The sequence below is a fragment of the Sitophilus oryzae genome, unplaced genomic scaffold (assembly GCF_002938485.1).
Source record: "Sitophilus oryzae breed Bouriz unplaced genomic scaffold, Soryzae_2.0 scaffold_1059_pilon_pilon, whole genome shotgun sequence".
NCBI classification, from domain to species: domain Eukaryota; kingdom Metazoa; phylum Arthropoda; class Insecta; order Coleoptera; family Curculionidae; genus Sitophilus; species Sitophilus oryzae.
Window position 1 is genome coordinate 1,228,519 of NW_022145681.1, and position 25,698 is coordinate 1,254,216.

At 32.8% G+C, this 25,698-nt stretch overlaps 1 protein-coding gene and 1 long non-coding RNA gene across 10 annotated transcripts in view; one reads left to right on the forward strand and one right to left on the reverse strand.

Annotated features, from left to right (window-relative positions):
• Window positions 1-5,768: 5,768 nt before the first annotated feature.
• The window catches only part of LOC115876561 (sodium/nucleoside cotransporter 1-like), a 35,950-nt gene continuing 16,020 nt past the window's right edge, over window positions 5,769-25,698 (reverse strand). For all 7 annotated transcript variants that reach the window (XM_030892378.1, XM_030892404.1, XM_030892371.1 and 4 more), the window contains exons 6-12: window positions 20,713-20,910; window positions 14,275-14,436; window positions 14,126-14,219; window positions 12,653-12,812; window positions 9,593-9,738; window positions 7,756-7,937; window positions 5,769-7,114 (exon numbers count right to left, since the gene is read on the reverse strand). In XM_030892378.1, coding sequence (XP_030748238.1) covers window positions 6,845-7,114; window positions 7,756-7,937; window positions 9,593-9,738; window positions 12,653-12,812; window positions 14,126-14,219; window positions 14,275-14,436; window positions 20,713-20,910 — 1,212 coding nt within the window. In that variant the 3' untranslated portion in view covers window positions 5,769-6,844. The remainder of the gene's footprint in view (window positions 7,115-7,755; window positions 7,938-9,592; window positions 9,739-12,652; window positions 12,813-14,125; window positions 14,220-14,274; window positions 14,437-20,712; window positions 20,911-25,698) is intronic.
• On the forward strand, window positions 12,705-20,705 carry LOC115876595. Of its 3 annotated transcripts, none has more exons than XR_004049169.1 (4): window positions 12,705-12,792; window positions 12,912-13,099; window positions 13,885-13,952; window positions 19,434-20,705. It is a non-coding gene; the product is annotated as an uncharacterized LOC115876595 (long non-coding RNA). The 3 variants fall into 3 exon arrangements; XR_004049170.1 differs by having other exon boundaries at window positions 12,912-13,094; XR_004049171.1 differs by having other exon boundaries at window positions 12,912-13,005.

A 25,698-nucleotide genomic window follows, 5' to 3' on the forward strand; every position in this document is an offset into this window, starting at 1 on the left:
AGTAGACCACTTTTTTAAAACAAACGACATTTTTATGACTGGATATCCTCGCTGTATTATTTACACACAAAACTGGCGCCAAAAAATACAGGAGCGTTGAACTTTACTGGCACATGAATTAGTGGCGCCACTAAACTTGCGCCAGTCGATTTTACAGGTTTCCACATACAATAAAACTGGCGCCAGTAATCCTTGAATGTGGAAACCCCGCTAAATTTTCGGAAAATGTGATACTTTACAGTACGTCTGTCCGTTCTGTAGCTACGGTGTATCCGTGAGAGGAGAAATTATATTTTCTCGATGTTTTTGCTAAAAAATTGACGACGCGTCTCATCAATAAAAATTCAACAAATTTGCAAGTAGCCAATAAAATGAGTGGGCGGAGCGATTTGCGGCGACGCGACGTACTCCTCAAGTCGACGTATAAAATATATTGCTGTTTATTTAAATGTTTTTTGTCCGCATTCCTTTCATAGAGACAGGTTCAGCAGATGTACTTTAACTACAGCAAAAAATATAACGTTTATCAAAATTAATATATCATCTTTTCAATAATTTTCATAATCAAATTCTTCAAATCGTATATTAGAATACTATAATATACTAACAATTACTAACAATTGTCTTTCAAAAACTATGATTTCATATTAAATGGGGTTTTGTGGCTTGTCGACGGCCTGTGATAGTTATGTAGTAGGTTCCTGCTGTACTGCAGCATGCGCAATGTTCCTGTGTCAGAGCGCAACTAAACGCTGGGTAATTATTGTATTCTAGCGGCGTATAATAAATATATTGAAATGGCAGAATAATATAAAATACGAGGAACAGTTTAAGTATCTTTAACAATTTTAGTTTTTAGTTTTATCGAGTTATCGATATTACAGTTTCAGCAAGTTATTAGTGCTAATAAAATTAGTGCGCGTTTTGTATTGATTGGCGCGTAGAACTAAGGCAATATTTGAAGTCGAGTTATTATAGGCAACTGGTTAAACAACAATTGCATATTGTGGTAATTTGTCTTATGTTGTGAAATATATAGAAAAAATGTAGTTTTGTGTTTTACTCTTATACCAGCTAAACTTTTTTATTGAAAAACTTAATATTTGTATTGCAGGTAATAGATAGTATTAGTTATTAAATCTATAAAATAAACCGGAGTAGTGTTTAAACTTAAAAAGTATTTTGTAGATTTTATTCCAGTGGTAAAAAAACAAAAACTCCCTTTTGGAAGAGATGAGAAGTAATGTTAGGAAAAAAATAGACAAGAGCAAGTCCACCAAGGGTTCTCTTTAAAGACTAAGATATTTTTTATGATTTATTCGCAAATGTAATTCTATATTGACTACAGTACTTGCCAAATTTCATTTTTAGCTTGGCCAACGTAAAATACCCTAGAAATTTTGATTTCCTTGAGAGTGTGGAAATATATGTTTCTTTACGACATAAAATGCCGTATCTTTTTTTACGTTAACTTAGAAGTTTGTTTTTTTCACAGCCTTCAAGGACCTATAGACCTATCCACACGATATTGACAGACAAACGGACTATCAAAAACCAAAGTGAACTTATAAAGGGTTCTGTTTTTTAGGCACGAAACTATGATTATTATACTGGTGTTTGTATATCCGATGATAGGTATGTAATTATCACCAATGTAAGAAATCACCAATTAATTCATAGAAACAAAGTAAGTTATCAAACACCTATTTATTTTTAAATTGCCTTTTAGAGTTTTATTTACCTATAATTATTTGCTTAACATAAAATAACTTATCACTCACTTCTGTTTTTTTACTTTAATCAGCCTCAAGATAAGATATAGTTAATTAATGACAACTAAAATTTAATTTAACTATTTTACTTTATTAAATATTAGTTTTAATTATAATAAAATAATATTAAAATTTTGTAAAGTAAATTTGAGCACATCTATATGATGTATCCCATTAACAGTTGTTTTTAAAAAAATGATTTTCTTTCGAAACGCCAAACTAAAAAATATATACACAAAAAAAAATATTTTTTTAAATGTCACAAAAATCTTTGCTTTTGCGACGTGATTGATAATATAAAAAAGTCATTTGAACGCCTAGGCATAAAAGTAAAGTACTTTTACGCCTAAGCACAAAAGTGTGACAAAAGTACTAAAATATATTATTAAATTGACATAAACTGTCAAACTCAACAAGTTTAACCATGGTTATTTGTGTATTTTCTCAATTTATAATTATATACAACCTTTCTTACAACGTATAAATTTTAAATTTATTCATATTATTTGCCTGTACCTTCATCATACCTACATCTTTTCATATTATTTGCCATATTATTCGTCTGTCTAACGTACAGCCTCGCCACGAAAAGTATCATCTTTACTCTTAATAAAACAATATATTATTGTGATGGATATGTCTTTAATGCTACTGTTTGGGGACATTGCTACGAAGACTTGACTAGAACATTAATAGTGGCTAATGGCAGGCTAATGGCACGTTAACAAACATTAACTTAATTTGCGCAAGTTGGAGTTAGTGAAAAGGAGAAATTAATATCTAATTTATACAGGGTGACCCAGGCTTCCAAAGAACCCTTCCTCTATTAGTTTTTTGGGTTTATTTTTTTACCTAATATGGTGACAATGGTAAAACACATTTTCAAAATATTTTTATCAGTATACAGGGTGATTCAAACATATTTTTAATTATATTTCTAAATGGAATACTATATTTTTTTAGCTCAGTGGGTTTGCCTTTAAATTTCCGTTCCAAAAATACCATAATGTCATATCTTATACTATACCAAGTGGTTTTTGTAATAAATATTTGTTTTTAAACTAAATTTACTGCTTATTTAAAGCCTTCTCAAAATTCTATTCTTTTATAAGAATTTTAAATAATTTTGGCAAGAGAAAAGTACCTACTGTATAATAGTATCTTGTTCAAAATTCATTCTGCCAAAATTTGCAATCTGTTTGATACTTACAAACCAACAGGGCAAATCATTGTTTTTTTGTTAAATGTAAGAAAAAAATTTGACTTTTGTTCTTTCGATAGTAGGCGTTTCTTCAACTCCAAAAGTGTCATCCCTATCCACTACAGTGTGTGGGCTTTTGAACAATGAATATTAGGTTTATTACTAATCCTTTACTTTAAAATGTATCTATCTTTATAAAATGTCTGAAGAATATAAGCAATGCGAGATTCATAGAACTAAAAAAATATATAGTATTCTATATTTAAACCCATTTAACTTTACGCTGAAAATATGTTTGAATCACCCTGTATGTTTATTTTTTTTAAATGTGCGTTACCGTTGCTCTCATATTCAGAAAAAAAATAAAAATTGCAAACCAAAAACCTAATATAGAACTTTTTCGGAAACTTGGGTCACCCTCACCCTGTATAATAATATATCATGTCGGATATTCGTTCAAATGATATCTTAATTCGATATTATTTTATATTGCCAATAAAAATGTATAATTAACTGATAACATTAGATAAAATAGTTCTTTAAAATAAAAAAACTCAGATATACTTAATCCTAATACTCGTTAATTATATCAAATTAGTTTTTTATGCGTCGAAAAAAATACAAAAACGTCATACTAAAATAATTAATCCGATCGTCATTATTGTTATTTCATTCTTTTAAGTTTCAGTGTTTTAAACAGCGTACACACTGCGAGAAACAATTCGAAACATGTCAAGGTCTCATTTCGTCACCCAAATTTAACGCATTTCGATTTATTTCCAGTTGTCTTGACCACTTCGGTTTGCCTCGACCTGCCTACTTTCGATTCTTAAACAGCGTACACACTATGCCAGAAACAACCCGAAACATGTCAAGGTCGCATTTCGTCGCCCATCTTTGGCGCATTTCGATTTATTTCGAGTTGTCTTGACCTACTTCGGTTTGCCTCGACCTACTTTCGATTCTTAAAAGCGCCTGAAAACTACTCGTGAGGAGGGCGAGGGGGGATTTTTTTGGCGTTTTTTTGTTGCTTCGTTCAATTTTGTTTTGTTTTGAGCTATTTCCAAAACGTGGCAGTAGCTGTATCCGAGGCAAAGGATTTTTTTCATAAATCTCAGTGAAATAAGTAAAGTTAGGATAATATTTCGTTAATTACATCATTACATCTCGTTTTATGTTATATTGTTATGTTTATATATTTCACAGAATTAATATTTGAACACGCGTTTATTATATGTATAGTAGATATTTTGGCACAAAACTTTTCACTTAAACTGCAGGAATATAATTAAAATATTTTTATGATTTAATTTTATTATAATGAATTAGTATAAAAAATTGTATATGATATGTTTGTTTACGGCCTTAATTGATTGATATAAGAGTAGTATTGCTTGATGAATAATACTGGTACTCAATTATGTACTCATCATGATGATGAGTATTGCTTGATGAGTAATAATGGTAATATTATCAATATATCCGCTTTGGAAAATTATTAATTGACCCGATGTCAACAAAAGTATTGTTTACTGACATTATTTAAAAGCAATGCCCTTTTATTGTTCTTAAGAGAAATCTGTAAACGATACTTTTATTAGCACCCAGCTTGGTCTGATATAAATCCATTCAACTAGTATTTATTACGCAGGGATTTAGACAATTAAAACTAGGAAAACAAAACCAAATTCGTAAACTAAACTTTGCTACAGACTACAGTATAAATGTTACTTTACCATAACCAGAAATAATACATAATTAGACGATTTTTTAAATAATTTTGTGTATATTTTGTTTTGATGAGGAGCAATACTGTGGATTATAAGCCGATAAATGGTAGACCGGTAGTTAGTAACTGTTTTATATTTTTTTTACTATATTGTAATTAATAATATTAGACAATGATTAACACTAAATATTCTTATGTAACTTTCAAAGAATAGCCAATTTAATTTATCATCGGTAACTGTTTTCATATCAGTTTTTTCATGTTTACTTATTTTTCTGAAGCCACCACAACGTTTGACCTTGCTTGCCTCGTACTACTTCACAAAATAGGGCTTCACCGTAATTAGAAATGGTTGAATAAGCTGAAAATGATGATGATGATGATGATGATGATGATGATATTAAGTTTGATAGAAACTAGGAATTTTAATATTCACAATAAGTCTACAAACTGTTAATAATAAATAAATTTTATTTTTTAAACAAAATAAACTCTTAAAATACATAAAGTAATAACAATATCATAAAACTAATAGAATACTTACAGTAATACTGAAAAGAATACAGAAACTCTGTTTAAATTAATAGACTATTATTTATTATTCAAATATTCAATTAGACCAAAGATAAAACAAAAGTGGAAAACTTTAACTGACTATTGAATTTATAAAATATATTAAACAGAAATTGTTATAGTAGGTGTAATATACCAAAGTATTTATTCCAAGGTGGTGCATCGCCGTTTGAAACATAAGAAATCCCATGCAAAATTTGAACTGTTGGAAATATTGGCTCCTCTGTTACTTTTACAGCGAAGTCGTAAATATATTTTTTAAAGGTCTGCGTTTGCTGAATACACATGCCAAATAAGAACAATTTTGGACATGCCGATTATAAGTAATTTAACAAAAACTGTTAGGAGAAAACTTAGGAGTTAAGTAGGAACTAGTGGATGTAGTAGTGCAGACAGACAACAATGAGCATTTAACAAGAAAAAAATCATAGATTTGCAACTTAACCCTCGACCAGGCGTGTACTCTAGAATACCGCATTTCTGTTTTTTTTAATTCTTGAAGGTAAACCAAGTACCAGTACTTTGCAGCAACATTCCGGAAAAGAGTTTTAAGTGAAGAACAAGAACCCAAGACCTCCACGAGCAGAAATAAAAATAAAATACAAAAAAATACTGGAAATAAGGTTTATCCATCAATTCCCTTATTGAATTGTTCAAACTGCGACACTAAAATTAAAATAATCAACTCAAAAAGAGTTATTAAAAAAATAAAAATAATATGGGTTTATAGTGTCACTGTTGGTGGTAATATTATTCTGTGAATTACTGTAAAAAACATTTTAATAGATATATAAATAAGAATTTCAATTCGATCGTAGAAAAAATGTTGTGTGCAACATATGCAAAAAGCATATTTGTTGCACTCAGCATGATTGCAGCTCCAAACCAAACTCTCGCGTCGTGCAACAAATATGTCCTTTTTACACTACTAGTTACACAAATAACCAAATGTCGAAAAGAAAATTTATGAAATAAACACAATACAGCACAAATAAATTATCAAATCAAAAACTATTATAAAATGTTTTTCTTCGAAACTCAGTCAAACGAGACAATACCAAACACTGGCTGATGATAAACTGAATATTATGTCATTGGCTTGGGTATCGTAGATCTTCCTTGACTCTTTTGACAGATTTTAATCCATAAATACATTTGAATATCTTAAGTAGCAAAATTGTTAAATTAAGTTAAAAAGACTCGCATCAATTGAAGGGGTTGCTGTAATAACCAGGCGGCTCCATTTTAATAAATTTGTGGAAAATCGAATAAGAACTGGCTCGGTTCTTGCTGCAAACCCAGAGCAAGGCAGCTCCAACTAACGTCGCCATTTATGTACGGATACATTGAAAGAACTGATTGTTGCAGGAAACGGTCAGCCAATTTTTTTAAAGGGCAATTCATGAAAAATCTCATTTTCAAAAAAAGTGGAGCTGCCTGTTTATTGCACCCCTTCAATTAGTTTCTTCAATAATTGCATTATTGAAGAATTGTCAATCATTACAATAATGTAAAGTGATAAAATAACTAATACTATTACAAAACATCACATTAATAAATTAATTAATGCTAAAATGAAGGAATTGTATCGTTTAAATATGTCAAGGAAATAGATGTACTGTCAAAACCGGATAAACCCTCATCCGTCATTAGGAGTCCAGCTATACAGGCCGTCATAAAGCAGACCAGAGAGCCTCCTACCCATGCTCTGAATATCAGTCTTGTAACGTTTTCCTTCTTTTCTGGGACCAGTGCAGCCATAGTCGATATCATGATTCCTATAGAACCGGGATTTGAGAATCCGCAAATGGCATATGTTGCTATGACTTTATTTCTTGGCTAAAAAATAAAATGATATATGCATAATAAATACTCACACATGTAATGCCAATATTTTACTTGGCTATGTAAGAAAAATCAAATTTTATATTCACTGAGATGCAAAAAAGCGCAAAGGAAAAATTTTTGGTCAAGTTTAAAATGTTATATTGTCATATATTTAGCCCAAACAAAATATTTTCATTGTGTCTGTCTGTCCGTCTGTCCGTCTGTAACACGATAAAAATTTAAAAAAATCTTAACTCCGAAATTACAGTAGCTAGCGAAACGCGGTTTTCAATTTAAGATTAGGAATAATATTTGCAACAAAATTTGTAATAACATGAAAATCAGTCAAAGTCGCAGTTTTTGAGATATTCCGTGTTTCAGTAGTCCGTTTTTGTGAAAATGGTGGCGGATAGGGGAAAAATTCCTTTACTTTGAAACTTAAAGAACTGCCTACCAACTTTTTATTAACATATTTAGTATGGGCGGCTATACGTGCCTCCCGGCGCCAATTTTTTTGCATCTGATTGTACAAAGTTTGTGTTTGATTTGTAGTAAGTAAAATGAGATACTAGTGATTATTTATATACAGAATTTGAATCTGCCATTATATTCATTATTTATTGCTAATATTACCTTTAGCACATTATTCTTACCTCGAGAGTCATGTTCTGCATTCTAGAGAATGCAACAAATTCATTTACCATTGTTTTAATCCCTATAAGCTGACCCACCTTCTCACATTGGTCCCAATTCACACCCATAATCCACGCTACTGGTATGAAAATCTTACCAGCTATCAATTCTAATGACCATATTTCCGATTCATCTGTAAAACCTGTATAAAACAAACATTTTAAAACTCTCCAGTTGGTAGTTGGAAATTTCTAATTTATTAAACTTAAAAGTTGACTCTAAAATTATGCAAATTGTGTGAATCATTAATAATAAATTTATTAATCTTGTACATAGATGAATACGAGATATCATACATTTTAGCTCAAAGGTAAATGTAAGATATATAAAAAAAAACAAAGTAAATTAATTATAATTAATTTAATTAATTTTACACTTAATTCTTTAAGTGTACAGGCTGTCCCACTAAGAATAGCTCGCGGCTGTATCTGGGAAAGTATTAGCCCTAGTGCCTACAGAAAAAAATATTTATAGCTCTTTAGCCGGAAAAAGCTACGGAAAAAAATATTTATAGCCCTTTAGGCTATGAGAAATTATTTTCAAGTTTGTAAAACAGCCGCTTAAGGGCGCAACTGCTATAGAAAATAAGAAAATAGAATTTTTACAGAATTTTGCCTAGATAATGGGTACTATAAATAATAGCTTCATAAGCTTCAGTAAATTTTGGATTTTTTTGGTTAGAACCATTTCCCCCTATCTGCTAAAATAAAGTGGTGGGAGAAGGTTAGATCTATCTTTGTTTAAATGTTAATAACTCCGGACTGGATGATCAGAATCCAACAAACGAGAGCTCGTTTAAAGAGCGTTTCTTACTCTATATTATACCATATAAAAATAATAATAATAAGGTTTTGAACGTAGACGCTAGGGGGCGCTTTCTTGCAATTTAACAAACATAGCGCGTTTTTTTTCAAAAAAAAAAAAATAAATACGATAGTAATTACATATACTATCGTATTTATTTTTTTTAGCTGATAGTAAAGAGTAGTAAAAGCTTAAAAAGTCAGCGAAAACCGCATCTTGTTATCTTCTTTCAAACCGAAGATATTAGTAAAATTATAATAAATACCAAAAATAAGCCCTTAATTATCTTATTTTTACAATACGGTATCAGTTAGTAGCCCTCTTGATTATACCCATTCTAACAAAAAAATAAGATAGAAACGGTTAGTTTATTTTAAAATCGACGAAATACCAGAATACCATAATACCAGATGTATTAATATCTAATAATTAAGATATTAAAAACAGTGAAAAATAACCGAAGCCTCAGTGAAGTCATGGTAGGCTTTGGAAAAAAGTTGCTTTTGACGTAGTATAAACGTCAAATTGTTATTAGATCAACATTTTTATAGTCTTAGCAGCGTTTTTTTATCTTTTGATTGCTTTTTCAAAATGTCAACAACTTCAACTACTTCAAGTAATAAAGGCAAATATCTAACCTTCCCCCACCACTTTATTTTAACAGATAGGGGAAAATGGTTCTAACAAAAAAAATCCAAAATTTACTGAATAATAGCTTCATATATTTATAGCACCCATTATCTAGAGAAAATTCTGTAAAAATTCTATTATCTTATTTTCCATAGCAGTTGCGCCCCCTAGCGACCGTTTTACAATCTTGAAAATAATTTCCAGCAATTTCTCATAGCCTCTTTAGTTATAAATATTTTTTTCCGTAAGCCCTACGGCTAATACTTTCCGAGATACAGCCGAGAGCTATTCTTAGTGGGACACCCTGTACAATACATTCGTGAAGTGTAGGTATCTTAGTATCTTCTTCTTTGAAACACTTACCAACAAGGATCCCAAGCCATTTGAGTACTCCATTTATAAAATATACAAAAGACAAAGTAGCGGTAACACCAGATATAATAGCGGCAATTAAGTGAAACCCGTCTGTAGCTCCCTTACTTGCTGCATCCATAGCTGAGTTATATTTCCTAAAATTTATAGAAATTAATCTTGAATGCATATACATATAATTTGAGAAAGAGTGTAAACCAAATATGCTTACACGTAATATAAGATAAATATCAAAACAATGTATAATTATGTTTTTGTTCAATGTACGGATTAGAATCCGAAATGAAGATAATGTCAGTTAATGTCGACATTAACACGTTAATGTTTGGTTTTGTTTTTACTTATTTTGCTTTATGTTATTCTCGAGATTACCCAGGTAATATTGAGATTAACTTTATTTCGGACATTAACAGTAACATATATATGTACCATAGACTTAGAATAAAATAATATGTACACAGTATGCATTTAAATTATATAGGGTCTCCTAAAACCCTCCTCGCAACATTACGGCATCCGATTAGCTACTAACTACGTAGTTAACGTAACAAAGAATGGAGTTAGTATCATCACCCAGTCTATAACCCATCATACCTCTGTTGTAGAGGGGTCAGGGTATTTCCCATACTTTTTTACTTCTTCTTCTTACAGTGCCATACTCTATACAGAGCGTCGGCTACTTCGCATGTACTTGTGATGTGTGTAATCAGTGTTTCACAAGTACACGGGACCTACAGTTTATCGCCGAATCCAAACGGCACTATTTGAGAGGCTGTACAAGGCAAATATGCTCAAGGTGGTTTACCATTGCCTTTCTTGAGGTGGCAGCTCGCTGGTCGCTCTATTTAGATAAATAAATATTTTTATTTGTTGTTCGCTCTATTTTGATAAATATATATTTTGTTTGTGTTGCAACAGATGTTCTTCCTACGAGGGTACACACCCTTCCACGGTTGGAGTTTGGCTCCCCGTGCCCTTCACAATCTAGAAGCTTGCCTCCGGCTGAGGTACCCGTGAGAGGTAGACGGAAGGATCTGTCTCCATTTTCTCCACCTCCTTAACTTGGTCTAGATAGACGTTACATTACTTTCGTTTCGGGTATTTATTATTCAATCCTTTTTCTCTACAGGTAAGAGATTCGGAATCGGAGTTATGGTTACTCTTCAGAAAAAAAAATCATTGGCTCGATGATCTTCATATCACTTAAGTCTCTTTAAGTTCATTAAATTACTCGGTTAATGTTTCCTCAAAATTAGCGTCGCCGTGATGCACACTTTTAGAATTACCCACTCCAGTTGAGTATTAATCATCTGCTCATGATGCTAACATAGTTATAACAAAATGTTTTGGTGTATTGTGGTAAATTAGTGTTTTTATTTTGCTGTTGTGAAACACCAAAGATTCCAACCTTCAACTGTAATCAAAGAAAGCACGCAAATCGTAACAAAAAAGTAAAATCTAAGACACTTCCCATATTAAATATATGGAGCAGACTGTGATTTTGTCATTTACTTGTCAAATGGAACCTCGCGTCAACATTTTCGACTGTGTTTTTGGTTATTCTTTTTAGGCGTTGATAAGCATTTAAAAAAAACAGGGATGGAAGAAACAACAATAGACATTCGGAGTATACATCCAGTGCATCTAGCTACATTTATCTCTTATATTAGTGTGAGGCGAGTAGATATTAAAAGCTTAATAATTATACCCGTGTCATCTTTTCGTTAGTGTATACAGGGTGGTCCGAATTGTATTCCGGGAACTTCGGCAGCATATTCTGTAGATAAAAATAAGTGAAAAAGTTTTTATAAACATATGTCCTAAAATGCTTAGTTTCGGAGATACAGGGTGTAGAAGTTTCATTTTTATTTCGATTTTTTCCAAATAATTTATGAAGAAGCGTCAATATTTGGATGAAAATTGCTGTCTGGGAGTTTTTTGACATGAGAATTTTGATTTTGATGTCAGTAGGACTCCTATTTGTAGGGGGCGCCACCTACATGTGTTTCAGCTGTTTTGAGGATTAATAACTTTTCGTCCGTACCTGTATAAAACTACAGAGTAAAAAAATATATATTTCCGTGATTTTCACTTAAAAAATGTCTCTTGGCAAATCGCTACGAGCAACCGTTCTCAAAATATTTAGAAAGGAAATAGTCAATACATGTCATAATTGACACAAAATAAACACGTTGAGTAGATAGTTTTGACTGAAATAATAAATTTGGACATTTTTTAAAAACTAATCATATTTTTTGCGAAAAAATGATGATAGAACAGTTTCTGCTGAACATTTGGCACAAAAACATTTCAAATTTATGATCTGAGTCTAATAACTATTTAGTGTTTAATGTTTAATTTATGTCAATGATGATAGGGGTATTGATAATTTCGATTCCAAATATCTCGAGAACCAGGGGCGGATACAAGAATTTATTTTAGGGGGGCCCAAATAAAAAGTAATGTAGAATATGCATTCTAGGGTGCCATTTTTAAACCAAAAGCCGAATATTTAACCCAAATTACAGATTTTAATTCTGTATCCGCCACTGTCGATAACCATTACTCGTAGCGATTTTTACCAAGAGACCTTTTTTACGTAAAAAACTCCATAAATGTATATTTTTTTACTCAGTAGTTTTATACAGGTACGGACAAAAAGTTATTACTTTTCAAACCAGTTAAAAAATATGTAGGTGGCGCCCTCTACATGTAGGAATCATATTGACATCAAAATAAAATTTCTCATATCAAAAAACTCCCAGGTACCAAATCCAAATATTGATGTTACTTCAGAAATTATTTGGAAAAAATCGAAACAAAAATGTAACTTCTACACCCTGTATCTTCGAAACTAAGCATTTGAGGACATACATTTATACAAACTTTTTTACATATTTTTATCTGCAGAATACGTTGCCGAAGTTTCCGGAATACAGTTCGGACCACCCTGTATAGTACTACTAGTACAACGAGGGAAAATCTTGAATGGTTCAATTATTCATTCACATAAATTTAATTAGAATCTATTGCCTAGTATAAGCAACTTACACTTCAACCATGTGAATGTCCTTTTTCTTTATCTTAACCTCTTCTGTTTCAGGGTAAAGAATCTTGCTAAAGCAGAGTGCAGAAGGAGCGGACATTATACTGGCTGTAACTAAATCTTGAGCTCTGGCACCATAGCTAATGTAAGCAGCAAATGTTGATCCTAAAATATTTTGAAATCTATAGCGGAAACATAGTTTCATTTAGTAAACAATTAAAATATTTTTTATCGATATATTTCAACCTATTTTCTATTTTGCAGATACTATACATTCGAGGTAGAAGAAAAGGAATAATGATTGCGAATGCTTGTAGAACAAAATCATGGATTCGCATACATTTTCTATACAGTTACAGTACGTAAAAATATTTGTTCAAGAATGGCGCTAACACAAACACATTAAAGTAGAGGACTAGTAGTAACATATTTTTGGAATTCTATATTGTACCGTATGATCGAAAAAAAACGGCGTCGAAGACGGCTGTGGATGACAATCGTTGATAAGTTTGGCGAGGTCAATCGCTAGACGTCATTTACTAAAAATTGACATAAAACTTGACATTAACACTAATTATAGAAAGACTAAAAAGGATAGAAAGCTTCAAGAAAGACAAAATTAATTTACAAAAAAAATATTTCTAGAATTTTAAACTACACCATTTATAGTTAATTTTTATACAAGACGATAAAATTGTATTTTATCGTCGACCGAAAAGATTAATTAAATTAATTGCGGGAGACGATAATGCAATTTTATCGTCGTGAATAAAACAATATTTTTTTCCATAGCGAGTTACGTTTTAAAAAATATTCAAAAATTATTATTTCAGGGAATTTATTACGAGTAGAAAAAATATTGTGCGGGTTGGCGTTGGTTTCTATGTAATTTGACAAATAAATAAAGCCTCGAATAAAGCTGTCGCTTTAGTTGTCAGTTTTGAGAAGAAATAAAGTGTTCTTCATTTAATCTACCCTTGCGGTTAAAGTACTATTTTATCTACTATTTTTGATAGATATAAGGCAATTTTAACAGTTACTATGGAAAAAAATCATCTTTTCTCTATATAAATATAAATTACAACCTTTTTAAGGTCAACTGGCGCCATTGAAAGAGAGTACGGGGAAAAGTAATGACGTCTACGCTAGACTTTGCCAAAATTATTATCGATTGTCATTCCCCAGCCGTCTTTGATACCGTTTTTTTTCAATCGTTTTGTATTTATTACACTTACAGACTTCCGGTTTTCAATTAATGGATTGGCTGTAACTAAAGCAAAAGTTCTAAAGCTACAGTACTTGGAGGTAATTTTTGGTTGATCCTTGGTTTTCAGTAAATGGTTCGTTTATATCATGATTCAAACGTATTCATCCCGCACTAATAATTAAATATACACATATGTATATTGTATATATATACCGGATGAATACGTATTCTTGTCATATAACTATTTTTGTTTCTCGTGGCTTTAATTTACCTGATACTGATGCAAAACCGGCCAATAACATAGAATGAATTTCAGAATCAGTCAAAAATTTTAAATATGGTCTTAACATCATGGGTCCTTCCGACTGTAAAAAAGTGAGTTAGTTTGGAAATATGTAATTTCTTCAAATTTATTTTTACCATGCCGACAAATGCAACTGCAACACTATTTACGCTTTCACAAATTGTAGTGCCCATTATGTACTGTAGGAACTGTCCCAGCATATTAACAAATCTTTGCATTAGACCATAATAATACAGTAAATTTACGACAAATCCAACAAAAAATATTACGGAAAGAGCCTAGAAATGAAGTAAAAGGTATAATTAATGTCACTTAATTTTAATAGAAAGATAAATTATCATTCATCATCAAAAATTACTTAATTTACCCAATCTTAGCAATACAGTTTAATACACCAGCCTATATACAGGGTGAGTTTCCTACGATGTTCTCTATGGGTATCTCGGAAACTACTGGAGATAGAGAGTCGGTTAAATGGGGAAAGAGTTGCAGTTTTGTGGGGTTATAAATATGCGCCTTTCAGATTTTTACAAAAGTTCATGGCCGTACTAGATATTTAAAAAAAACTAATTTTGGCTATTTTCAAAATTGTACCTAATTCCATTATAAGCTATTTTAGACAAAAAGTTTTTAGATAAAAGTTGTAGATAATCACATCCTTAATGAGACTGTGTCCTCCATTTTTTCTAAAGCCTGTCATTTTTGACATATGACACAAACATATGTTTTTTTTAATTGAAACCATAGTTGGCCATGACTTCATAAAAAGCGCCATTTTTAAGCTTTTCAGCCATATAAGCTATAATATGTTTTCTTCGAAAAATTATCGAGTTATAGCCAATTTTTATCATTTTTAAATAACTTCACTTATTTAGCCATGGAAACAAGTTTAATCGTCTTTGCTCGCATAAATGTGAAACTGTCACATCCAAACTTTGTAAATTAAAATAAACAAAAATTGTCAATATGAATTATTCAAATGAAAAAAAGCGTAGGGTTGTTGGTTCAACTTTCCTTGACCATACATTTTCGAGGATACGTTGACCGGCGAATGTTACGTTATTTAGAGAACGGTTTTCAAGACTTGTTAGAAAAGTTAAATTTAGTTATAGCAAATTCTTATCTTTCTTGCCTAATTTCACTTAGATTGCATTGTATTCTTATTCTGTTATGATTTACAATTTTTAAAAAGTCAGAATATATTACTAAACGTTTCTTAGAATTTACATTACACAAACTAAAACTTAAAAAAAATAATATCATGCAGTGATATTAACGCTTTAAGTTATTTTAGAAAATGTTCAAAAAATTGTTCCATTGTTTTGAGTTGCATCTTTTTAAAACTGAATTACTACCTATTCTCACAGAAGGAACGGTCGACTTAATTAAACTTCTCTCGTACTGCCATTTCGAATGCCTCTCTTAATTCATAAATTCTTTTGTAAACCTTATCGTCAACCATACCGCATAAAAAATCTAAAATGGATAGGTCAGGTGATCGAGGAGGCCCATGCAATTAATCCACCTCTTCCTATCCCTGAGTTTGCATAATTATGATATAAATAATTTTTAACATTTCTTTTATTCTGGGGGGGGGGTCATAATGAAAGTCATGTTGGAAACACTCTATTGATGCGCGAGTATCTACACGTTTTTCTTCATTTGAAAAACTAATATTTACAATTTTTGTTTATTTTAATTTACACAGTTTGGATGTGACAGCTTCACATTTCTGAGAGCAAAGGCGATTGAACTTGTTTCCGTGGCTAACTAATTGAAATTGTTTAAAAATGATAAGAATTGGCTATAACTCAGTAATTTTTCGAAGAAAACATATTATCGCTTATATCGCTAAAAAGCTTAAAAATGGCGCTTTTTATGAAGTCATGGCCAATTATGGTTTCCATTTAAAAAAACATATGTTTGTATCATATGTCAAAAACGACAGGCTTTAGAAAAAAGCGGAGGACACAATCTCATTAAAGATGTGATTATCTACAACTTTTATCTAAAAACTTTTTGTCTAAAATAGCTTATAATGGAATTGGGGACAATTTTTAAAATAGCCGAAATTTGTTTTTTTCGAAATATCTAGTAAGCCATGAACTTTTTCAAAAATCTAAAAGGCGCATATTTATGACCTCACAAAACTGCAATTCTTTCCCCATTTAGGGGAGCAAGGAAGGAGCCTCCACGTGTGTATTTTCTCAGCAGCCAAACAATAAGCAAGAAAATGCCGGCGCTCCCTCGTAACGATGCCCGCAAGGACATCGGCCAATCCTTCCACCACCGGAACCCAATGCAAGGAGCTAAGAACAGAAACAAAAGGCACTTCTCAGAGCCATCTCTGACAATTGCTAGCCTGAACGTCGAAGGATTTACCCGGAACAAACAAGACCTGATCTCCCAACTATGCCAAATTCACAAATGGGACATATTATGCCTACAGGAAACGCATAGAGATGAACAAGCGCACAGGCCTAAAATAGAAGGAATGCGACTCGCTATCGAGGCACCACACAACAAATACGGCAGTGCAATCTTCGTCAAGCCTGACACTAACTTAACCTCCACAGGCAAAACTGTAATGAATGGAACCGAGATTCTCACCATAGAATGCGGATCTTTCACGGTTACATCAGTCTACAAACCCCCAGGTGAAAAAACCGAACTTAATATGCCAGGAAACTTCGGAAGCCAAAAAACCCAATTTATCATAGGCGACTTCAACTGCCATAGTATTAACTGGGGTTATACAGAAACCGACGCGAACGGCTCCATCTTGGAAGAATGGATGGAAACAAGAAACTTCCAACTGCTCCACGACTCAAAGCTACCTTGCTCCTTTATGAGCAAAATCTGGAAGCAAGGGTACAACCCAGATAACTGCTTTATCAGCAGTAACATCCAAGACTGTTGTGTCAAAAATGTCTATGAAGCTATCCCCAAAACCCAACACAGACCTGTAGGCATCCAGGTTTTCTCGGCTGTGAGATCTGCCACGGTACCCTTTCGTAGAAGATTCAACTTCAGAAAGGCCAAATGGGCGGACTTTACCGAGAAATTGGATAGGGCAATCAAAAAGGTCGACGCTACACCTAATCACTACACGGACTTTGTGGACACTCTGCGCAAAGTATCAAGAAAACATATTCCAAGAGGTTGTAGACAAAACTGTATCCCAGGGCTGACTAGTAACACGAAGGACATACTAACCAAATATGAAGAGCTATATTCCAAGGACCCCTTTAGTGATGAAACAATAACATGCGGAACGACTCTGATGACCACACTTAGCGAGACAAGACAAAAAAAGTGGATAGAGTCCCTAGAAAGGATAGACATGAAACACAGCAGTAAGATAGCATGGAACCTCATCAAGAAACTTGATGGTGACCCCAAGCAAACCCAGGAACCATCCAAAGTAACAGCCAATCAAGTAGCCCACCAACTCCTCCTAAATGGAAAGCCAACGACAAAAGGTCAGAAAGCACGACTGCATCGAGATATCCGCAGTGAAAATAAATATTTTGGTTCTCCTTTTACAATAAAGGAACTCAACGATGGCATAAACACGCTGAAAAACGGAAAAGCTGCCGGAGTCGATGATATGTGCGTCGAACAAATCAAACATTTTGGGCTCTTACAACTCTTCAACCACTGCCGAGAGAATTTCAGGATACCAAAGCTATGGAAAAAGTCAAAAGTAGTTGCCCTCCTAAAACCAGGGAAAGATCCCAACTCTGCGAACAGCTACAGACCAATCTCGCTGCTGTGTCATCTATCTAAACTATATGAAAGACTGATACTAAACCGAATTAGCAACGTCATCGATTCAAAAATCATACCCCAACAGGCTGGCTTCAGACCTGGTAAATCATGCACCAATCAAGTCTTAGCCCTCACAGAGCATATAGAAAAGGGATATGAAAACAAAGTAATTACGGGGCTGGTCCTTGTCGACCTAACCGCTGCCTATGACACCGTCAACCACCGCAAAATGCTGTCAAAAGTATATAACACAACAGGAGACTACCAATTAATGAAGATAATAGAATCACTCTCGCAAAACCGTCAATTCTATGTCACCCTTGAAGGGAAAAAAAGCCGCTGGAGATACCAAAGAAACGGCCTAGCCCAGGGAAGCGTGCTGGCTCCGATTTTGTTTAATATCTACACCAACGACCTGGGCATTACAGCTCAAGGAAGAACCTTTGAAGAGGTTGAAGCAAGGTTAGAGAGCGCTTTAAACGCCATGTCTGCCTACTATGAGCTGAACTCCTTAAAACCAAATCCTTCCAAAACACAGGTCTGTGCATTCCACCTTCACACACGACTAGCAAACCGCAAACTTAAGGTCGCTTGGAACGGAGAGACCCTTGAACACACAAATAAACCTGTGTACCTTGGAGTCACACTCGACAGATCTCTAACCTACAAACACCACTGCGAAAAAACCCGTCAAAATGTGGCTGCGAGGAACAATATATTAAGAAAACTAACCCACAGTAAGTGGGGCGCTAAACCTGATGTCCTAAGAACGACGGCACAAGCGTTATGTTTCTCCACAGCCGAATACGCCTGCCCTGTCTGGTCAAGATCGGCGCATGCCAAAAAGGTCGATGTAAGCCTCAACGAAACTTGTAGTACTTGTGACAGGGTGCATGAAGGCTGCTCCGCTGGATAAACTGTACCAAGCAGCAGGTTTTCACAGTCCTAACTCAGTAGGGAGGCACATGAATTCAGCGAGAAGTTTAAAAAAACACAATCGTCATCCACTTTTCGGGCAATACCAAGAATCTAAAAATAATCCAGACGACGATTTCTCAGCAGCCCCCTGGATGAACCACCCACAAACTATCCTCTGTCAGAAAGCCTGCCTAGTGGTGCCTCGTTCAACTTTAAAACCTGGAGAATGTTGAACCACATAAGAACAGAAGTTGCTCCGGTAAAAACCAATCTGATCAGATGGGGCCTTGCGCAACCAAATGACGACAAATGCGACTGTTGGATGATACAATGATGGAACACCTTCTAAAGTGTGTTAATTGTCCTGCACATTGTAACTACGACGATTTATGGCAAAGCAAACCTAAAGCATTGGACGTGGCTCAATATTGGGTCGAGAAAATATAGAATGTTCCGGACACGAAAAAGTAAAGTAAGTTCCCCATTTAACCGACTCTCTATTTCCAGTAGTTTCCGAGATACCCATAGAGAACATCAAAGGAAACTCACCCTGATGTATATATCTGTTTCATCGATTTGGCTAAAGCATTCGATAAAGAACGCCTATCTGACATTATAAACATACTGAAAGTGAAAAAATTGCCTGATAATATCGAGAAAATAATTAGAAAGCTAATCGATAACACAAGCTATCGATAACACAACTCAAATAAATGCAGGGAATAATCTAACACGAGACATACCCACACAAGGAAGCATTAGACAAGGAGACAGCTTTAGCTCCTTCTTATTCAATTTTTTAATCATCATAGAAGAGGTGACCTCGATTAATATCGGTTATCGAATGGAACACAACAGAGTTAGCATGGTGTGTTACGCTGATGATGCAGCCATTATCGCGGAGACAGAGGACGATATGCAGAGACAGCTTCAAAAATTCTATCAAGTAAACCAAGAATTAATTATGATTATCTCTGTAGAAAAAAAGATGATTAACTTTCTCTAAAGAGACGGTAGTAGAAAACAAAATTATTTAGCAAGTATCTCCATTTAGATACCTAGGAATTGATATGTCGGACTACCACGATCCAGAGAAAGATCTAAAAAGCCAAATAAACAATATAAAGTGGCAAATAGTGTGGACAAATCCCTTTATGCAAACCTTTATGCGAACAGACAGCTGAATTAAAATTTATAAGACCTGCATCAGACATATCCATTATAACATATACCATCAGACATATACCATCATAACATATGGCATAGAAATCCGAGAAAACAAACAAAATCAAAAGCATGTTAAGGGTTGCTGAAATGAAGAACCTAAAAACCATAATGGAGAAGACTAGAAGAGACAGATTATTAGACAACAATGTGGAATATAGGACGTAGTGAGATGGGGTAGGCAAAGAGCAAGAAAATGGTTCGCAAAAGTTAAAAGCATGAAAGAAAACAGGCTACACATAGCTCTTGAAGGGGTAAGAGACAGCCGGGAAGACCTTCAAAAAGATGGAATGACGGTTGCAATCCACCTCCCAAGAACTAACAGATCGACTAGATTTCCCCAAATGAGCAGAAGAAGAAGACGAAGACCCAATATTATTTTTTGGTAGGTTTAGGTACCTATACAAATAATATACCTGAAAATGAAGCACTATTGATATTTTACAATATTAATAAAATTGAGATATCTAATCATTAAGAGAATTAAATATTATATTTTGGTATACAAAAACATTAATAAATTTTAATCTTTTATGATTTATTATAGATATCTGATCGGTTACTGAATTTTATAAGAATATATTTGGTAGTCTTAATGGATTACTCCTTTTTTGTAACTTAAAATGATATAATATACTTACTCTAAATGCAAACACTTGCGCTTCATTAACCAAGAAATCTCCATAAGTAAATGCCGCTCCCGCTACACCGTAGTCCATAAATGTATTGACATGATCTGAAAATGTTTCTAACACTTTCCTTCCCGTGTCCCATCTTATGGTTAGAAAACCAAAAGCGAACTGCAGAGCCATTCCCCAAAATACTGTTGCCCATGGTACCTGAAAATAAATCGTCAACATAAAACTATACATTGTTGGAATGTATAAAACACTAGTTCACAACAATTAACGAAACCAGTTCACATATCTAATAGTAAAGTGTATTGTAGTGATCTACTGTTTTATTTTTCTGTTACTAATAATGAAGGTTCCAATTTCTACTGCCCTCTATTATAGTTCTGCCTACAAAAATGGTATGAATAGTGGAAATAACAGTTTATAATAAATATTTGTGTTTCTTTAATTACAATTTATATACTTCTTAAATATAAAAGAATAATTTAATACTAACGATTGGAGACCTCTCAAGTGATAATGTTGTGTTTTGGATTTTAATTATCCAAAATATACAGGGTGGTCCGAACTGTATTCCGGAAACTTCGGCAGCATATTCTGCAATTACAAATAAGTAAAAAAGTTCGAATAAATATATATATCCCAAAATGCTTAGTTTCGGAGATAGTGGGTGTTGAAGGTTTCATTTTTATTTTGATTTTTTCCAAATAATTTCTGAAGTAACGTCAATATTTTGATGAAAATTGGTGTGTGGGAGTTTTTTAACATGAGAAATTTGATTTTGATGTCAATATGACTCTTACTTGTAGAGGGCCCCACCTACATATTTTTAACTTGTTTGAAGAGTAATAATTTTTCGTCCATACCTGTATAGAACTACTGAGTTAAAAAATGTACATTTACGTAAAAAAGGTCTCTTGGTAAAAATCGTTACGAATAATGGTTATCCAGATATTTGGAATCGAAATTATCAATACCTGTCGTCAATGACATAAATTAAACATGTTGACTAAATAGTTATTAGACTGAAATCATAAATTTCAAATAACCAAAAGTTCAACAGAAACTGTTTTATCATAATTTTTCTCATCATTAATTTAAAAAAATAAAAAGTTCCCAAATTTACCATTTCAGTCAAATAACTATGTACTCTCGATATGTTTATTTTTTTGTCAATAATGACATATATTGACCATTTCCATTCTAAATATCTTGAGAACGGTTGCTCGTAGCGATTTTTACCAAGAGACATATTTTACGTAAAAAATCACAGAAATGTATATTTTTTCACCCGGAAGTTTTATACAAGTACGGAAAAAAGTTATTACTCTTCAAATTAATTAAAACACATTTAGGTGGCGCCCCTACAAATAGGAGTCATATTGACATTAAAATCAAATTTCTCATGTCAAAAAACTCCCAGACACCAACTTTCGTCCAAATATTGACATTACTTCAGAGATTATTTCGAAAAAATCGAAATAAAAATAAAATTTCTACACCCTGTACATCCGAAACTAAGCATTTTAGGACATATCTTTATACAAACTTTTTCACTTATTTTTATCTGCAGAATGTGCTGCCGAAGTTTTCGGAATACAGTTCGGACCACCCGGTAGAAATAGTGGAAATAATGGTTGGCCGTTATATTTTTCTTTGTATTTTTTTTAAATATAAAAGAATAATTTAGTATTAACGATTCAAATATAAAAGAATAATTTAGTATTAACGATTCAAATATAAAAGAATAATTTAGTATTAACGATTCGAGTCTATTTCTAACCTATAATATGTAAATGCCCAACTCTCATCAAGTGCAGCAATAATTTGTTTTAAATTTTAATTATTTTTCAGAATCTGGTCCCAGGACATCAGTTGATTATTTACTATGTAGTCCGCCCCTGGCGCGTGTGCTCACACATGTTTAAAGTATTTTCTCCTGTCGCTCCTTTCCTCCGCGATCTGTCTTCATTCGTTTCTGTGTGCATGTGCAGTGCGGAAGTGTCGCTTTTTACGCTTGTTTACGAACGCCGAAATTAAAACAGTAAGTAATTATTTCTATAATCTTACAATACAAGCTTGTTACCTTGTCGTTGATCGAGATTATCATCCTCCATCAACGCTTTTCTCTTTTCTCTTTAGCTAGATATGACTCTTACTTGTAGAGGGCCCACCTGCATATTTTAACTTGTTTGAAGAGTAATAATTTTTCGTCCATACCTGTATAGAACTACTGAGTGGAAAAATGTACATTTACGTAAAAAAGGTCTCTCGGTAAAATCGTTATGAGTAATGGTTATCCAGATATTTGGAATAGAAATTATCAATACCTGTCGTCAATAACATAAATTAAACATGTTGACTAAATAGTTATTAGACTGAAATCATAAATTTCAAATATTTTGGAACCAAAAATTCAACAGAAACTGTTTTATCATAATAATTTTTCTCATCATTAATTTAAAAAATAAAAAGTTCCCAAATTTACCATTTCAGTCAAATAACTATGTACTCTCGACATGTTTATTTTTTTGTCAATAATGACATATATTTACCATTTCCATTCTAAATATCTTGAGAACGGTTGCTCGTAGCGATTTTTACCAAGAGACATATTTTACATAAAAAATCACAGAAATGTATATTTTTTCACCCGGTAGTTTTATACAAGTACGGAAAAAAGTTATTACTCTTCAAATTAGTTAAAACACATTTAGGTGGCGCCCCTACAAATAGGAGTCATATTGACATTAAAATCAAATTTCTCATGTCAAAAACTCCCAGACACCAACTTTCGTCCAAATATTGACGAAATTGTTAATTACGAACCTTTCGATGGTTAGCTGATATAATAAATCCTAGCAGCAGAAGGTGGCTAAACCAATGAGGGGTATTAAGCGACTTCTATTATCCTGCGTATCAAATACCAAATAACCAATTGTAGCTAATATCAATAATAAATAGCAAAATATCGGTCCATATCTAAAAACAAAATTTCATTATCAAACTTAGAGCAGAATCTTATCAAACTGTAACCAGGATGGCCCAAATTATGTGCAAAATATAACAAATTGTATGGTATTCCATATTAAGAAGAAAAAGAAAATATAAAATATTTGGTGTCATTTGTGAAAATTCAGTGATCAGATTAAAGGCCAGAACTAACTAAATATATAAAAGATTAACTTCGCGAAATATTAAAGATATGAAAAATATATTTTATTTTCATAGCAACTGTTAAAATTGCCTTATATCTATCAAAAATAGCAGATAAAATAATACTTTAACCGCAAGGGTAGATTAAATGATACTTTAACAGCGTGGATAGGTTAAAAACTTTATTTTTTCTCGCACGTTTTTCAATTGCTTCCATTTTTGAAAGTTGTTGTATTCCTTTTCATAAGTTATTCGGGATTTAAATGGAAGTAGTTTGGATATGGCGTTTGTCGCCTCAGCCTGAATATCTGTTGGTAATTTACTTATTTCGATTTGAGCTATTTCTGGCTCCAATTCAATCAGCAATCGATACGAAAGGGAATTAAAAATATTGACTCAAAACTGACAACTAAAGAGACAGCTTTATTTATTTGTCAAACTACATAGAAACCAACGCTAACCCAGCACAATATTTTTCTACGCGTAATAATTCCTTGAAATAATAATTTCTGAATATTTTTTAAAACGTAACTCGCTATAGAAAAAATATTGTTTTATACACACGACGATAAAATTGCATTATCGTCTCCGGAATTAATTCACTCGCGATTTCATCGCTCGTGAATTAAACTTTTCGGTCGACGATAAAATACCATTTTATCGTCTTGAATAAAAAAATAGCTGTCATATCCATTTTATACCATCAAGTTTTACATACATATTTATTTTTCAATCAAAGTATTAATCGGTACACTGATATGGAGACATGTAATGAGTTTTTGTGGCCAATATCAATAATGATATTAAATATATATCTTAATTATTTTAGTTAAAGATACTATTTTTCACAGCTTACTTTATTTTGCTTAGAATTCGTACTCCAGGTATCCACAAAAATCTATTTACTGTGGGCAGTAGGAACGGCTTCAATACATAATAATATAAACTTGTGTATAGATAAAAATATATAAAATTACAAGCAGTCCATAACCTTGCGCTGTGCTGTTCGAAAATGCATCCAAATCTAAAGGATCTGTAATGAAATTTGAAATAATTAATAATTTTATTAAAGAAAATTTCACAATTCAAACACAAACAATTTATATCCACCATATAGGGTTCTTAAAAATATACAATAATTATAATGCAAGGAGAACAACAAATCAAATTTTGTGAGATTGCCGCACAGAAGTCTTCTACATCTTGATACAGGTGAGAGAGATAATCACTGAAGAAAATTGATATTTAGACAATTAGCTTAGCCTTATATGAACCATCTTTATATCTGTGTCTACAATAATTAAATTAAAATATTATACAAATCGTCCATTGTGTTCGTGATATTTCTTTGACAAACTCATTGGCATATTCGAGTGGTATTTCACTTGGATACAAAATGTACATGCACTGCAAAAATATCATTGTACCGCCAAAATGTCAATGCGTTAACAAGCGAGTGCCAATGACTGCGAAGAAGATTGCCTATGTCTGCTATACATACAGGGTGGCCCGAACTGTATTCCGGAAACTTCGGCAGCATATTTTGCAGATAAAAATAAAGCAAAAGTTCTTATAAATGTATGACCTAAAATGCTGTTTCGGAGATACAGGGTGTAGAAGTTTCATTTTTATTTCGATTTTTTTTCAAATAATTTCTGAAGTAACGTTAATATTTGGATGAAAATTGCTGTCTGGGAGTTTATTTACATGAGAACTTTTGATTTTGATGTCAATATGACTTCTACTTGTAGAGGGCGCCATCTACATATTTTTAACTGGTTTGAAGAGTAATAACTTTTCATCAGTACCTGTATAAAACTGCTGAGTAAAAAATAT